An 18,349-nucleotide genomic window follows, 5' to 3' on the forward strand; every position below is an offset into this window, starting at 1 on the left:
CCCCCCTCAGGGCTTCGGATCCGCGGTCTGTGAGCAGGTAGGGCCCAGGGGAGACTGATTTTCGGTGGGGCAGTGAGACCAAAGGTATTTTTGTCTCCACTGCTTCCCGGCCTGGCTGTTGTGGGGAGGCTGTAGGTGGGCGGGGAGAGAGGTGGAAGGACAGGCACTTTGGGGGAGGGGGGAGAAGAGGAAGTGTCACATGTGCGGAGAGGATGGAGAGAATGGTGGGGGGCCGCGTGCGAGGGCTGGCGGATGCGGACGAGCAGCGGGTGGGTTTAAACCAGAGAGTATATTCCCTGTGACTCACGAGTGAAACTTCTGGGAATATATCCTAAGGAAGCCATTCAAAATGAAAAACATGCTTTATGCATAAACACCTTTATCCCAGCGTTATTTATAAAAGGATAAAGTTGGCTCTAACCAGGTATCTCACCAGTAAGGAAAAATTATGGAACTTCCCCAACAGTAAGGAAAAGTGAATATTAAGTGGCTTCTAAAAATAATTTATAAAGTCTTTAAATAACATGGGGAAATCCTAATATATAATGTAAAGTGAAAAGATCGTGATATGTAATTGTACAGTATGATTGAAAAAGTTTAACCCAAACTGCATAGAAAAATATCTGGAGGGATGTAGTCATAATTTTCTTTGGATGAATGTTTTTTTGTGTGTGAATTTACCTTTTGACCTTTTTAAAAAATTGTTATTGGAGTGTACTTGATTTGAAATGTTGTGTTAGTTTCTGCTGTACAGCAAAATGCATCAGTTATACACATAACATGTATCCGCTCTTTTTTTAGATTCTTTTCCCATATAGGTCATTACAGAGTACTGAGTAGAGTTCCCTGTGCTATACAGTAAATCCTTATTAGTTATCTATTTTATACATGGTAGTGTGTATATGTCAATCCCAATCTCCCAATTTATCCCTTCCCCTCCCCCCCCTTTCCTCCCTGGTAACCATGTTTGTTTTCTACATCTGTGACTCTATTTCTGTTTTGTAAATAAGTTCATTTGTACCATTTTTTAAGATCCAACATATAAGCGATATCATATGGGGATTTGTCTTTCTCTGTCTGACTTACTTCACTCAGTATGACAGTCTCTAGGTCCTTTTGACCTTTCTTGTATGTTAATTTAAAACAATAATAAGGGCTTCCCTGATGGCGCAGTGGTTAAGAATCCACCTGCCAATGCAGGGGACACGGGTTCGATCCCTGGTCCGGGAAGATCCCACATGCTGCGGAGCAACTAAGCCCGTGCACCACAACTACTGAGCCTGCGCTTTAGAGACTGCAAGCCACAACTACTGAAGCCCGTGCGCCTAGAGCCCGTGCTCCGCAACAGGAGAAGCTACCACAATGAGAAGCCTGCACATCACAACAAAGAGTAGCCCCTGCTAGCCGCAACTAAAGAAAGCCTGTGTACAGCAACGAATACACAATGCAGCCAAATAAATAAATAAATAAAACAAAAAAACATTAATAAGTGTAAAGAACTTGGAATTATTTTATAGTGAAAACACAATAAATTTAGAAAAACAAGTTGGGGAGTATGTAACTGTTTAAACCTACTAGAAGTGCTCCATTTCACCGGAGCCCCTTGATTCTCACTATAAGTTGTCTTTAAAGAAGGTTAAAAACAGAAGAATTAAATGGCCATAGACTGAGCACCAGATCCTCGTTCTGACCACCTCTCCCCTGAATTAATATAGTCAGATTTTCTCTTCCTAAAACAACCAGGGCTCCTGATTTGAGAAATCTTATAGTCTGAGGGTTGAGAGACCAACAGGTATACAGTTAGCTTCAGGCAAATTGTAAATATTTTAAAGCATACAAAATAATTGGGGAGCACCAGAAGGTCATTTCAGCCTTTGTCCTCTTGGTTCTCTGATCTTTTAACTACCAACTCTATAACAGTGACTCCCAAATCCTTACCTCTGACTGCCTGAGGTGCAGTGCTACCCTATAAACATCTTAAATGAAGCACATCTAATACTAAGCTTATCACACACTACACACTGTTCTTACCTTTGAAGCATTCTCTGTCTTCTTTATCTCTGATTAATGGTTCAGCAATTTCCCAAGCTAAAAATTTGCATGTTATCTTTAATTCTCCTTTCTTCCTCACCACTTACCCTACTTGATATCAATTTTATCTGCCTTAGAAATATCGCTTGAATCTGGCCCTCTTTCTCTACTGAGGTAGCTACAAACTTGGCTCACTTTCTCATCCTGATATTCAAACTATTCCATGGCCCATTATTAAACTTGTCAGCTTCCTAGTTTCTCACGTCCATTCTGCACATTGTTGCATGAATGTGTGCTGGTTCCTCTAAATTCCAAATTATTCAGCAGGGCTTTTATGATCAGGGAGATAAGGTTGGAAAGGTATAGCAATATAAGATAATTTAAGGCCTTCAGTGCTTTGCTTAAACATTTTGGAAGAACTTTTATATACACAGACTGTGGAGACTCATCAAAGGTATTTGAGCACAAATGCAAAATTACCAGAGCTGTGACTTTTCTCAAGATAATTCTACCCAACACACAGAGTCCAGGCTCTGTGGGAAAGAAGAGACTGAAATGAAGAGGACTTCTTGTCCTACCCTACTACAAAGGAAGAGGTGGTCAGGACCCTGACTAATAATGGGAGTAGAAGGGATTGGAAGAGATTTTTGTAATTATCATTGGGTTTTTGAGGAAATTTTTCATAATTTTTATTTTTAATTTAATTTTATTGAAGTATATTTGATTTACAATGTTGTGTTAGTTTCAGGTGTAGAGCACAGTGATTCAGTGTATATATATATTATATATATATATATAATATATATATATTTTTTTCAGATTCTTTTCCTTTATAGGTTATTACAGAATATAGAGTATAGTTCCCTGTGCTACACAGTAGGTCCTTGTTGGTTATCTATTTTATTGGGTTGGCCAAAACGTTCGGGTTTTTCCATAACATCTTTTTTTTTTCTTGGCTGTGTAGATTCTTCATTGCTGCGCGTGGGCTTTCTCTATTTGTGGCGAGTGGGGGCTACTCTTCGTTGCGGTGCGCGGGTTTCTCATTGTGGTGGCTTCTCTTGTTGCGGAGCACGGGCTCTAGACGTGCGGGCTTAAGTAGTTGTGGCACGTGTTCTCAGGAGTTGTGGCTCGAGGGCTCTAGAGCGTAGGCTCAGTAGTTGTGGCGCACGGGCACAATTGCTCCGCGGCATGTGGGACCTTCCCGGACCAGGGGTTGAACCCGTGTCCCCTGCATGGGCAGGTGGATTCTTAACCACTGCGCCACCAGGGAATCCCTTCCATAACATCTTACATCAATATATATAGTAGTATATATACGTTAATCCCAACCTCCTAATTTAAACCCCACACCCCACCCCACACCCCGTCCTTTCCCCTTTGGTAACCATAAGTTTCTGTATCTGTGGGTCTATTTCTGTTTTGTAGATAAATTCATTTCTATCTTTTTTTTTTTTAGATTCCACATATAAGTGATATCATATATTTGTCATTTTCTGTCTCACTTACCTTACTTAGTATGATAATCTCTAGGTCCATCCATATTGTTGCAGAGGCATTATTTCATTCTTTTTTATGGCTAATACTCCATTGTATATATGTACCACATCTTTATCCATTCATCTGTCGGGCATTTACGTTGCTTCCACATCTTGACTATTGTAAATAGTGCTGCAGTGAACATTGAGTTGCATGTATCCTTTTGAATTAGAGTTTTCTTTGGATATATGCCCAGGAGTGGGATTGCAGGATCATATGGTAACTCTATCTTTAGTTTTTTACCAAATTTCTTCTTGTTAGTAAAGATGAAAATATTAAAATTAATTCTTCTAAAACATCTCAGTAACTTTATTGTCAAGTTTTTTTTCCTTTATTTACAAATCCTTACGCTGTGCTAACCCTAGCCATACACATCCTCAATGACATTAGACTGACTTGGGTGGCCTAAAACATATCATATAAATTGCTTTTGATGTAACTGGCCCGTTAGGAATTTTCTCTTCCAGGAAAATGTATCATGCATTATTTATCAATAAAAGTCTTTTTTTTTAAAGTGCATAAGTAGGTATTAGGGAAAAGCATATATTATCTTATACAAGACCAGCGGGTTTGAGATGGCAGTTTTCTTCATTAGTAATGTCAGAAGACATATTTTTCCATTTAGCAAACCACTGTAGAACCACTTAACCTGACCTCATGTGTAAGAAGCATAACAGAAAAAAAAAAAAGAAGAAGTATAACAGACCATTCCCTCTTAGTAAAAGATTCTAAGAGTAGAGATGAAGCTAGCAAAGAGGAATGAGAAAAAAATTGCAGGTAAGTTAAAAGCAAATCCTCCAGTTTGGTGAAGAATACATTTCTTTGGATTTAGGGTCTGAAGGCAGCTTCTCAAGTTCTGTCTTTGACATTTACTAAGTACAATAAAACAAGGTTGAAAAATGTCCATCGGATTCAGTGACGTGGATAGCACTGGTGGGTTGGTGAGAGTTGTTTTGGAGAAGAGTTGGGAATGGAGTCAATTTGGGGTGGGTTAAGAAGAAAATGAGTGGTGAAGAAATGGACACTGCAAGTTTAGACAATTCTTTGATAACTAATAAGATTAAACATCATTTAGAATATGTTTATTGATCATCATAATTGTTTTGTAAATTGCCTGTTGATATTCTTTGGCCACTTAAAATTTTGTCGTGTTTTTTTTTTTGCAAAATTTTGTCGTTTTAACTGGCTTAAAAGAACTTTTTACTTACTTATTTATTTATTTATTTTTGGCTGCGTTGGGTCTTCATTGCTGTGCAGGGGCTTTCCCTAATTGCAGCGAGCAAGGGCTACTCTTTGTTGCTGTGCGTGGGCATCTCATTGTGGTGACTTCTCTTGTTGCAGAGCACAGGCTCTAGGCATGCAAGCTTCAGTAGTTGTGGCATGTGGTCTCAGTAATTGTGGCTCGCGGGCTCTAGAGCACAGGCTTAGTAGTTGTGAGGCACGGGCTTAGTTGCTCCCCAGCGTGTGGGATCTTCCCGGACCAGGGCTCGAACCCATGGCCCCTGTATTGGCAGGCAGATTCTTAACCACTTTGCCACCAGGGAAGTCCCAAGAACTTTTTGTAAATTAAGTATTTTGTACATTTGAATCTTTAGTTTGTTTTTTCAATTAGAAAAGGGCTATTTGAATATATACTTATTATAAAAACAGTCTTTCCAAAAAATACAGAAATAAGTAAAGAGGGTCCCACCTTCTCTCTTCTGCCACCTCACTCCATCTCAGTATGTACTGTGAACAGTTTGGTATGTGTTATTTCTGATCTTTTTCTGCATCTTTATGTAAATATATACAAACACATGTATATGGACATATAGAGGTGGATTTCTTTTTCATAAATAGTAGCTTACTAAACATGTTATCTTGTGAATTTCACTGCTTTTTTTGGGGAGGGATTTTTCCATATCACTACCCATGGAGCTTCCTTATTTTTTTATTTATTTCCATGTTGATGTACATTTAGGTTTTTCTGTTACAAAAAATGCTATAGTAAATCCTTATACACATACATATACATGTTTGAGTATTTCTATAGTAGTGTAAAAAGTCTTTCTTTTAAATCTCTTAATTTTTGTTTTGCACATTTGGATCTTTAATCTATCTGGAAGGTGTTTTGTTATATGAAGAGCAAGTTTCTTAACTTTTTAGAGCTTCAGATCTGTTGTCTCTCACCTAAGAATAACAGTGCTACCCTCACAGGACCGTTACAAGGGTTGTATTGGATTCTAGGTGACCAGCACCATGTGTGGCACATACGGGACATGTTTATTCCCTTCCTTTCCTTCTAATTTGCCCAGCAAATTCAGGTAGTATCTGGGTGTGTTTATAGAATATGGTCTGTTTTTTCATATTCAATAACAATGTCATCCTGATTTCCTCAGTTTTGACATGTCTCACATTTCACAGAAAGGCTAACCCCAAAATTTTACCATCGAAATTGATGGAAGTTAGTAAGGCTCTACCATATTTTAAACTGGTGACAAAAGGGAGTTTAAGTGTTGCCTTTTGCTTTTCCTTCAGTGTTAGGAAGGAAATGAAATAAAGCATACTGACAAGAGTCAGATGTAAGCAATCTAAAAGAAAAATATACATGAAATAAAGTTATTTGAAAGCCTTAAAAATGAGGGTCTTTTAAAATATCTTGGATCCTTAATTGCAATAAAAATTATCACTCTTTCAAATAATATGATGCATTTTGTAATTAGGTTTTGACATTTAACTTTACAAGATTTTAATCTTTATGCACACTTATGATCTTATTATATATGTAATTGTTACATGCTCTGTTTACAGAAGGACTAGAGGCAGCCATCTATAATATTGATCAACTCCATGATGAGTTGACTCATTTCTGGCCTTATGTGCATCTTGCATATTTTATTGGCTCTTTCTAATTCATCATAGTATCATAGTGAGGCTACAGTAAAAAACTGTGATTACAGTAACTTACGGAGACACAGGGTTAGTAAGCCTTTTTTGTTTACCTGATTTCCTATGAGTGGCTCAGAATTTTGAACCAGAAACTGCTACCATAAGCGTTACTATTTTGCCTGTATTGCTGATTTTTAGTATCCCAGTTCTGTGATCAAGGAAGTTTGAACTAGAGGTGCCCCAAATATACGTTTGGCTGCATAAATCACCAACTGTTAAAAACCAGTATGGCTTCCCTTGTGGCACAGTGGTTGAGAATCCACCTGCCGATGCAGGGGACACAGGTTCGATCCCTCGTCCGGGAAGATCCCACATGCCACGGAGCAGCTAAGCGCATGTGCCACAACTACTGAACCTGTGCTCTAGAGCCCGCAAGCCACAACTACTGAGCCCACATGCCACAACTACTGAAGCCCATGCACCTAGAGCCCGTGCTCCACAGCAAGAGAAGCCACTGCAATGAGAAGAAGCCTGTGCACTGCAATGAGGGGCGGTCCCCGCTCGCCACAGCGCAGCAACAAAGACCCAATGCAGCCTAAATAAATAAAATGAATTTTAAAAAATTAACAAACAAACCAGTATTCCACAGAGGCAGTCATAGAATGAACCTGTGGAACAATAACAAAATCTGAAATTTCATCCCCATTATTAAAATTTTACTAAAACATTTTATTCATTAGGTTTCAAAAGTTTGACCTTATTTTGCAGGAAAAATAATTTCTCAGCACTGCCAGGCAGTCTTTTAATCTGTCAAATTCCTCCCATCCTTTTATCCTCTCACAATAATGACCTGTGAAAGGGCTAAGCCAGTTGTCTTGTAGAATGTACTACATCCTGAATTTGTCTGACTATATTCTTATGGTATAACTTCCTAATTATTTCAGATAACCTTTATCAGAAAGGATGGAGTTGGGAAGAGGAAAACTTCTCAGGACTGGACTGAATGCGTTGTATCAAGCAATACACCCAATTCACGGCCTTGCCTGGACTGATGGGAATCAGGTAGTCCTGACCGATTTACACCTTCACGGTGGAGAGGCCAAGTTTGGGGACTCAGCGGTCATTGGACAATTTGAACATGTGTATCGGGTGTCCTGGGCCCCACCTGGTACAGCTGACACACCCGCTCTGCTCGCTGTCCAGCACAAGAAGCATGTCATTGTGTGGCAGCTGTGTCCTAGCACTACGGAGACAAGCAAATGGCTGATGTCTCAGACCTGTGAGATTAGACAGTCACTCCCTGTCCTTCCCCAGGGCTGTGTGTGGCACCCAAAAAGTGCTGTCCTGACTGTGTTGACTGCACAGGATGTCTCCGTTTTCCATAATGTTCACTGGGACAGTTCCCAGGTCAAAGTGGACATCAGCACCCAAGGCCTCATTCACTGTGCATGTTGGACCCCGGATGGCCAGAGGCTGGTGGTGGCAGTAGGCAGCAGCGTGCATTCTTATATTTGGGACAGTGCTCAGAAGACTCTTCACAGGTGCTCCTTCTGCCCAGTGTTTGATGTGGCCAGCTACGTGCGCTCAATCGGAGCCACTGTGGACTCACAGGTCGCTATAGCCACTGAGCTTCCACTAGATAAGATTTGTGGCTTAAATGCATCTGGAACCTTTGATGTTCCCCCTAGTAGTGAAGGCACTTGTCTGTATACTTTACCAGTTATTGACGAAGTTTCCTCTGAAACAAATTCTGAAACACCAGTTTCTCCCTTTTCTTCATCCTTTTCTGATCCTCTGGATCTAACTCATATACACTTTGATGGATCTAAATCTGAGGCTAGTTCTCTTATTTGTCTAAGAAAAAAGGACTACTTGACAGGAACTGGCCTGGATTCTTCACACTTGGTCCTCTTGACCTTTGAGAAGGAGGTTACCCAGAACAGAAAAGTCACCATCCCGGGCATTCTGGTTCCTGATCTAATGGCGTTTAATCTTAAAGCACAGGTAGTCGCAGTGGCTTCCAATACGTGTAATATAATTTTTATCTATTCTGTCGTTCCATCATTTATGCCAAACATCCAGCAAATTCAGTTAGAGAGTAATGAAAGACCAAAAGGCATATGTTTCTTGACAGATAAATTATTGTTAATTTTGATAGGAAAACAGAAATCCACTGATTCGGCATTTCTTCTTTCTTCAAAGTCTGATCAGTATATGATTCGTTTGATTGTTAGAGAAGTTATGTTGGAAGAAGACTCTCCAGTGACACCGAGTGAAAACCAGAGTGGTCACTCTGCTTTCAGTACTCTGTTAAATAAAGCAAATAGAAAAAAGCTAATTGAAAGTCTTTCCCCAGATTTTTGTCACCAAAACGGAGGGATCTTGTTAACAGCTAATAGCAGCAGTCAAAGTGGAAGGCCTGGAAGAACACTTATTCAAGAAATCAGAAGTCCTCCATCCAGTATCTGTGATGGCTACACAGCCCTAGAAACTCTAGATGCCGGGCCTGTTAACCAGTCGGTAACACTGCCCGGACCCAGCGGCACACCAGACCACAACAGTACCGCGGGACCTCCTAACTTACAAGTGGAAAATGAAAATTATCAGCTATCTAAGATACTGGAAATTTTATCTAGGAACCTGATTGAAGTGCAGCAGCGTCTTTCTGAACTCACAGACTTTCTACATAATGGAAAGAAATCCTCTCCAGTGTATCCACTCTCTCAGAATGTGCCTTACGTTCACATCACTTGCCAGGTAACTTCTCCTTTGAGGAGCTACCACTGGCTCCTGCAGCCAGTAGGTACTGCAAGAGAAATTTATTGATGAGGAAGTATAGTATTCTAGTTGAACTTCACTGATCTGGACATGTTATATTCAGGCAAGTTGTTATACCTTTCCAGGTTGGTTGGATGGGCACACATACCAGTATACACCGTGATTTTATCATGTGCATGGTGTGAAAACATGAATGATTGCGCTCATTGTGGCACGCTATGTTTAGAAAAAAATTTTAATTCATGCTGTTTCATTGCGAAAACCTTTTCCTTATGCAATCGCAGACACTCTTCTATTTATAAGAGAGCTTATAAATAGCATAACAGCATAAGATTATAACAGCATCTTATAATATGCTGTTAAGAGAGGTTATAGTCATTAAAAATTTTTAATGCATCTGTTTATGCCTGTATACGCAAACATAAAATATTATATAGTGGGATCATACTATATCTGTTTTTATCATGAACACTATCCTTTCCCGTCACACTTGGCCCTGCTCCTCCTCCCTGTAACCCACTTTAACTAGCAGCTTAATGTGGATCCTTTCATATTTTACTTCACGCTCATATAATCTTACACAGGTCTTTGTATACGTAGGTATATAGGTGCGGGGGGTGTTGGTGGTGACTTTGTCATTGTTTTACAAAAATGGGGTCGTATGGTGCATTCTTTACTTCATGTTGGGAGTGTGCTTGTTTATTCAGCCTTTCCCTTGCTGATGGACATTCACTTTGTTTTCAGTTCTTAGGCACTCCAAATGGTGCTGCAATAGTATTCTCATATGTATCTATTTGTATTCATACTTTTATTTCTGTTGGCTTGGTTCCCAGAAGTGGAAGTGCAAGTTTGAAGAGTATATATATACACACATATATATAGAGTGGACACATATATATAGAGTGGACAGATTGCCTTTCAAAGATTTTTTTACTAAACAGTGCATCATCACATGTCCATCAGCGACCAATGAGACTGTCCTTTTCCTCACTTCCTTACCAATCTGATGAGTGCAAAGTGGTATTTCACTTTTATTAATTTGTATTTCCTTTACTATTAGTGAATTTGAGTATGTTGTCATGTTTTTTGGCCAACTGAATGTGAATTGCGTTTTGCTCATTTTTTCCTATTATCAGTTTAAAAGAGCTTTTTTTATATTATAGAAATTGATATATATGTAGTAGTCTAGATTTTCTTGAATTATTTTACTATATTGTTTTTACATTTTTTTTTTTTTTTTTTTTTTGCGGTATACGGGCCTCTCACTGCTGTGGCCTCTCCCGTTGCAGAGCACAGGCTCCGGATGCACAGGCTCAGCGGCCATGGCTCACGGGCCTAGCCACTCCGTGGCATGTGGGATCTTCCCGGACCGGGGCACAAACCCGTGTCCCCTGCATCGGCAGGCGGACTCTCAACCACTGCGCCACCAGGGAAGCCCTAAAATTTTTTTAGTATAAAAAATTTCAAACACATAAAATATATTTTTAATTACGAAAAAATTGTAAACATATAGAAAGAATACCTAATGAAACCCTATCTATATCTATCACCTGGATTTAATGGTTGTTAACATTTTACCATAATTGCTTCTTTGTTTTGTTTCCTAAAATATTTTTCTAAGTAGAGGCATCATGGTGTTTCACCCATAAGTATTTTGGGATGTTGTTCTAAAGTGTAAGCACATTTTCTTTAATTATCACTGTACCATTACCATACTTGATAACATTAACAATAATTACTTAATATCATCTAATACCTACTTCTTATTCAAATTCCTAAATTGTCCCCCAAACCGGTTAAATCACAAATAAATCAGTTAAAAATCAGTTAAGTCACTGATATAAAAAATTTTTTTTAATTAATTTCACAAGCACATTAGTGATCTTAGTTATATTACGTACCAAAGCTAATTGAAACAAATATTTATAAACATTTAACATCCCAATCCTAGATTTTTGAAGAGGATTTTTCCCACATTGTCTTCAGCCAAAATATTTAAATGGCTTTATTAACTACATGAAGTTTTCAGTGTATTTTTAATAAACAGATTTTTTATTTTTAAAAATTATAGTACTTTATAAGTGTGAAATCTAGTTTGGATTTTTTTTTCCTTCCATGACTTTTCAAATATTTTTTCTTTTTTCCCTTTTTATTTCTCTTTTTGAATAGGCAATTCATTTACTTGCTTTAAAAAACAAAACATTCTTGCAATAGAAAGGTATATACTGAGAAGTCTTAGTTTCACCCCATCTTGTTCAGCTTGTTCCCTTCACCTCATATAGGTAACCATTTTTATTTTTATTACTTTATTCAGATATTAGCAGATCTTACTATTTATTTTTATTTTTCCTTTTGTTACACAAAAGGTAAGGTACTATATACAATGTTCTTCATCTTTTTCCATTTAGTTTCATAGTCTCAAGAACTCTGTCAGCACACAGAGCTTTTTAAATTTTTTTAACAGATACACAGTATTTTTTTTTCCTAATTACAAAAGTAATGTATGCTCATTGAAGAAAAAATTTAACCAATATAAGCATATTTAAGTATATTTAATGTTTATTGGTTTTTTAATATAAGCATATTTAATGTAAGCATAAGCATATTTAATGTTTGTTTATTGGGTTTTTTGGCCATCCTGTGTGGCTTGTGGGATCTTAGTTCCCCAACCAGGGATCGAACCTGGGCTTTCAGCAGTGAAAGCGCAGAGTCCTAATCACTGGACCACAGGGAATTCCCAAGAATATTTAATGTTGAAAGTAAAAATTCTTCATAACCAAACCCGTACAGAAAACCACAGGTATAGTTAGTAATGGAAGTATTTATTCCATTTTTTTCTATGCATTTACTAAAACCTTTGTCGATCTAAAAGATATAATGTCTAATTGTTTGATTTTATTTTTCTTTAAATAGATTATTTATTTATTTATTTTTGGCTGCGTTGGGTCTTCATTACTGCGCACAGGCTTTCTCTTGTTGCGGCGAGCAGGGGCTACTCTTTGTTGCGGTGCTCGGGCTTCTCATTGCGGCGGCTTCTCGTTGCAGAGCACGGGCTCTAGGTGCACAGGCTTCAGTAGTTGTGGCATGCGAGCTCAGTAGTTGTGGTGCACGGGCTTAGTTGCTCCGTGGCATGTGGGATCTTCTCGGACCAGGGCTCAAGCCCGTGTCGCCTGCATTGGCAGGTGGATTCTTAACTACTGCGCCACCAGGGAAGTCCCTAAATAGATTATTTTATCAAACAATATATACTTTTTTACAAATATTTTTACAAATATTTATATTTGTAAATGCATTTTTTTTTTAAGTAAAAAGAAATGTGTTTTTTGCCTTTCAATTCTTCCTTTTCTCAGTTTATAATGAGCTAGTTCAGCCAAGCTGTTATCAGTAAGTACTTCTGGAGGTAGAATTTTGGGGACTTTACTTTCTGCATTTTAAATTTCTGTTTTCTTTATGTTGAGCATATATTTCTTTTTTAATGAGAAAAGTAAAAGAAAAACAAAATAAAAGCAATGAAGAGTTTGTCCCCCTATAATATCAGAAGCGACATTTCATAAGAGTTAAGATGAATAATTAGTTGCTTATGGCCCTTACAGTTTATTCATGTGCTATCTTTTAAAATGTTATTACATAGTAGACATACATCTTTTGAGCTGTTCATCGTATCAAAAATGGAGTACAGTTTACCTTTTATCGTTGAAATTATTTTTCTTAGTAGTCAGAAAATGAGTAGTGATAACTTTAACAAGAAAATAAGTTAGACACATAACTTATAAAACTTTAAGAAATGCTTACATGAAGATATTGTCTCATAATATAGAATTAGAAGTTACATTTTTTATTCTATGTTCTATGAATATACCTTTGGACTCAATGTGTCTTAAAATAGAGCTATAATTGTTCTATATTTTCTTTCTGTATGGATAGTTGCAAACATTTTCAAAGATGCATTAATTTTTAATATAACTTTTTAAAATTTAAAAATCACTGTTATTTGTACTTTTTCTAAGCTAAGTGAATTTTTACCACAGTTTGTTTATTTTACTTATGCAAATCCTCTGCTACTCCACGACTTAGGGCAGTCTTTCTTGGCACTTTTTTCCCCAATAAAGAAAACGTAAAACTTCTTAGTTATACAGGCATACCTAGTTTTATTGCACTTCAGAGAGATTGTGTTTTTTACAGATTGAAGGTTTGTGGCAACGCTACATTGTCAGATGATAGCATTTTTTAGCAATAAAGCATTTTTAAGTTAAGGTATGTACATTATTTTATTAGACATATGCATCTGCACACTTAAATGGACTATAGAATATGCATTAGGAAACCAAAAACTTTCATGTGGCTCACTTTATTGTGATACTAGCTTTATTGCAGTGGTCTGGAACCACACCTGCGGTATCTCCAAGGTATACCTGTTTCTACAACAGCCAAGCAGTTGTTCCTCACCATCAGATTTTATCTCTCAGGCTGCCATCCATCATCCTATAGTGTTATTAGTCACGTCCTAGGAAAGCCAGTTCCTAGCAATAAGGACATGACGCTGGGGAAGAACAGAGCAAAAGGAAATTAGGGGTTGTGTTTTGTCTGATTCTTTAGTTGTGTTAAATGATGCAGCAAAAAGCTCCTTATTTTTAAAACTGAAGTTTAGTTGATAGCGGTAATAGATAGGAATTTTTAAAACTACACATTCTATTCTTAGGAAATGTTAACTCCATTGCTTCTGCAATCAGTTTAACAACTTTTATTTTTATATTTGAAGAAATCTTATTTTTTAGGTCCTGTTGTAGAAAAAAGAGCCGTGCTTCTCTGCAACGGCAAGCTAAGACTCAGTACAGTCCAGCAGACTTTTGGCCTCTCTCTTATTGAAATGCTACATGGTAGGTAAAATTCAGAAATTGACTCTACCTGACACCCCCTCCCTCTATTATGTAACTTTCACTGGTGACGAAAATGAAGTGTACCAACCATTCAGTGATTCATTAGCTAGTTAAAAAGTATTATTAATTGCCTATTGTATGCCCAGGCCTATTATAGGTGCCAAAATACATGGAAAATATGGGTTCTACCCTTAAGGAACTTACAACCTAGCTGGAAAACTTAAATGTACACATGAAAAAACCAAATAGAGTTATGAAGCAATATATAACAACTGCAAGGAAATAACATAAAAACCTCATATATACTTGTTGCACTAAAACATAAAGATCATAGCATTGCAGAATATTTCTTTTGTGTGTGTGGGTGGGAGTTTTATGTATACATTTTTTTTTAAATATTCTTTTCTACTATGGTTTATCACAGGACACTGAATATAGTTCTCTGTGCTATACAGTAGACCTTGTTGTTTTCTTTTTTATTTTTGGCTATGCAGCTTGTAAGATCTCAGTTCCCCGACCAGGGACTGAACCCTGGCCATGGCAGTGAAAGCTCAGAATTCTAGCCACTAGGCCACCAGGGAACTCCCACAGAATATTTCTTAAAGGAATTGTCATTTTAATATGCAGCAGACTTGTGGACATGAAGGGTACTCCTAGGTGGCAAGGGACTGAGTCATGCCTGTGTTCCATCCAATGGAGAGCATGGCGGTTTTCTTATGCCTGAGTCTTCAGGACACCCACTACACTGAACATAGAATTTTGTTTCATCTTTTCCCCCTTAACATTGTCGCATCAGCATTTTTCTATTTTGACACATGCATTTATGATATGACTTCATAACTGTTATTTTTACTGGGTTAATAGTCTGTCCTGGGCGTACCATATATTTTTTTCCTTCCAGTTTTATTGAGATATAATTGACATACAGCACTGTATAAATTTAAAGTGTACAACATAATGATTTGACTTAAATGCATCATGAAATGATTATCACCGTAAGTTATTGAACATCCATCATCTCATATAGATAGAAAAAACTTTTTCCTTGTGATGAGGATTTACTCTTTTAATACCATATTTTACTTGGCCATGTTTTCTTTGACATTTAGGTGGTTTCCAATTTTTCATTATCATAAATAACCGTAATAAAAACCTCTCTGCATATTTTACATGTTTTTGGAAAGTGTAGATTTTTAAAAGTGAAGTTACAGGGTCAACAGGTGAGACACAGTAGACTCGAAAGAACCAGAGAAAGTCCAGGTATGTATTATGCTAGTGGCCCTAGGTTACCCCAGAACAAACTATTTAGGATTATCTGGGCCATTCTAGTCTACCTCTAGTCAGCTCAGCCTCCTTGGGTGTCTAGAGGCTGGTATGGATCTCAAGAATATAGAAGTTTCCTCCAGAGAGTAGCTGTTCCCAACTTCACATAGTTTCTGGAGAAACTGCTTAACAGCATGTATTGATATATAAGTTAGGAACACCATACACCCCTAACACCTGTGTGCACACATGCACACACAAGCTCAAATGCATAGCACTGAGTGATTAATGCCTAACCTGGGTGAAAATACATGTTCCTTAGCTATGCCTGTCATCAACATCCCCTTGCTGCCATGTAACCTGACCTTAAGTCTATACTGGGTCCCTCCATCTCCCCATTCTCTGTAATGTCTTGTGATGGTCAGGTTCATCAACTACTACATTCTTTTCCTCAAAAAAGTCGTATTTGTCATATTTTTCTTTATAGAATAAGACAGGATATTCTAAATTGCCTATGTGTTTATTTTACTTTGCAGACTCCCACTGGATCCTTCTCTGTGCTGATAGCGAAGGCTTCATCCCCTTAACTTTCACAGCCACACAGGAAATAGTCATAAGAGATGGTAGGTCAAATGACTTTAGGGGCCCTGTCTCTTGAAGTCTTTTAGAGACATACTCCCCAAAGCGTAGATGCCACCGGCTGTTCTGACCATTTTGGCAGTATAGTCTGATACTTGTTTGTAGAATATTTGCTGCACAGACTTTCAGATGAGGTTTTTACAAGCAAGATCTGTTTTCCGACGCTCCCCAGCGAGGATTTGTACTGTCGCTGGGAGGTGAAGAAGTTGCCATGGCTAGCTCGGCCACCTCTCCCCGCAGGCTGACATTGCCTACTCTCAGCAGAGCTCAGTCTTTGGTAGATGGCTCAGAACGTGGTTATTTATGTATTCATTACTGTGTGGTTTTGTCTAAGGGCAGAATTCCCGGTGCAAAGCGATTTTTATGGTGCCATGTGGATTGTGTTTTATGGTTTCTCTGAGGTTTTTTTGTCCCTTACCCAAAACAGTGTTAAAGCCCTTAGAAGCACTTAAAAGGTACCTCAGCATTGTTATAAATCCTTTTCTTGGCTTAAAGTTGAGTGTGAGGAGTGCTGGAGAACATCTGCTGCAGCCTATCTTTTTACGCCAAACGAGCAGGAATCAGCAGAGCTCAAAGGAAGACAAAAAATCGATTGACTTCTGCTCCCAGGGCTACCTAGAACAGAAAGTAGTTCTCATGTTGGTTGGACCTCCCAGGATATAAACCTAACCCTCTCACTTCCCTAGAAAATTCTGGCTGACATAGTTCCAGGTACTCCTAAAAACTGTCCCTGGGCAAATTTCAAATGAAATTTCAAGTGCTTTGACTCCCTCTGGACCCCATTTCAGTGTGTCCTGATGTTACTAGTATAATGCTAAGCATAGGTGAGGCCTACAGCATGATTTGTGCTGTTGCCACTCATGATTTTCTCCCTGATAGGTTACCCACCCCCCATTGTTGGGATCATAAAAATGTCCTATTTTTTTCCCCAGTAATCAACTCCCTTAAATTGTCACTTTAATTTTGGTATTTTTCTTCCCCTCACCTCCCGGATTCAAGTCTTAGAGACCAGCATAGAATCTGCGAGAGAAAGTATTTCAAAAAGTTGGAGGTTTCACTGAATCTGAGATAGTTTATTATAATTATGGGCTAAAGCACCAGCTTAGCATAGTGGAAAGAGCCCTGATTCCAGCTTCAGATAGATTCACCTTTTCTCACTGCCTTCAGACAGTCATAAGCTTCAGTCACTGCAGCATAACGAACGGATCAGTGTGTAGCTGGTCAGAGCACATCTGCAGATAAATTGTTTCAGCCATAGGAGCTCAGATGCATAAGAGCTCAAGTGCATCTTTTTCACCCTTTCTTTTAAAATCATCTGGAAAGAAATATTTTGTACCCTTGAGGACTCCTGTTGGTCTGTTACAGTTTATGAAGGTGGAGCTGGGATAGGGAAGAAGCGAGGGCCCACTTTGTGATTGAAATGCGTTAGAGGAGCTGCTGGGATAATGAAGTGGAGCCCCTGGAACCAGTCGCCTGAGAGCATTGGCTGAGGACAGTCTGAGGCCTGCTTCCATTTTTAAAGAAAGTGTCCAGGTGGGGTGAAAGCACAGAACTGTGAAGCCTCAAGAGGGGGTCTGGGGTACCCCGTAGTAAGATCAGTGTAGGTCCCGCACTCAAGGTGTATGTTATACTCATTTCGCTGGTCAGAATCCTGTGAATGAGTCTTCAATAAAATCACTAATGGTTGTTGTGGCTTTTGTGAATGTTTTGATGGTGTTTGCTTTGTGATTGTTGCTGGTATAAAGGAATGTTCTTGATTTTACATATGTGTATGTTGTCTTTGTATTTCTTCTGGTGGACAGTCGAGAACATAAATTTTTTCTTTCCGGCAAATCTGATTCCGTGACAACTCTCAAACATAAGATGTTTCCTTGGCCTTTACTATTTATAATCATTGGAATCATAGAAGATAATCCAGTATTTGTTGGTTTGGGGAGAGAGGGAAACAGGGAGAGAAGAGCTAAATTCTTTAAATTATTGTTTAATGTTACATTGAGAATATTTTGCATAAAGACATTATTTATAAATTCTATTTTGGGCCCACATTTTAAAAAATCTTGTATGGTATTATTTGATAAATGCAATAGATGTAAGGTGTAGGAAGGCTTAATAATAAAGTGAACCACCTACCACCTAATTTAAGAACCAGAACGTTACTAGGAACCATTCAAACTCCCTGTGTATCCCTCCTGGATCCTTCTCCATAGAGGTGACTCCACCCGAGAGGTGACTGATCTCTAGATTGTTGTAAATTATCATTTCTTCATTTCTTTTTTTTAAATTTTTTATTCTTTATTTTATTTTATTTTATTTTGGCCCCGCCGTGCAGCTTGCGGGATCTTAGTTCCCTGACCACG

General features: G+C 38.3%; 1 protein-coding gene across 3 annotated transcripts; it reads left to right on the forward strand.

Moving 5' to 3' along the window:
* The first annotated feature begins 11 nt into the window (after positions 1–11).
* On the forward strand, positions 12–17,754 carry WDCP (WD repeat and coiled coil containing). Of its 3 annotated transcripts, none has more exons than XM_060169586.1 (4): positions 12–37; positions 7,380–9,192; positions 13,973–14,090; positions 15,890–17,754. In XM_060169586.1, the coding sequence occupies exons 2-4, from the start codon at positions 7,399–7,401 to the stop codon at positions 16,009–16,011; spliced, it is 2,034 nt and encodes a 677-aa protein (XP_060025569.1). In that variant the 5' UTR covers positions 12–37; positions 7,380–7,398; the 3' UTR covers positions 16,012–17,754. The 3 variants fall into 3 exon arrangements, 2 of the variants coding, with proteins under 2 accessions (XP_060025569.1, XP_060025568.1); XR_009544149.1 differs by having other exon boundaries at positions 30–84; positions 13,989–14,090; positions 15,890–16,017; XM_060169585.1 differs by having other exon boundaries at positions 30–84.
* Positions 17,755–18,349: the final 595 nt, after the last annotated feature.

Source organism: Lagenorhynchus albirostris, chromosome 13, assembly GCF_949774975.1.
Source record: "Lagenorhynchus albirostris chromosome 13, mLagAlb1.1, whole genome shotgun sequence".
NCBI classification, from domain to species: Eukaryota; Metazoa; Chordata; class Mammalia; order Artiodactyla; family Delphinidae; genus Lagenorhynchus; species Lagenorhynchus albirostris.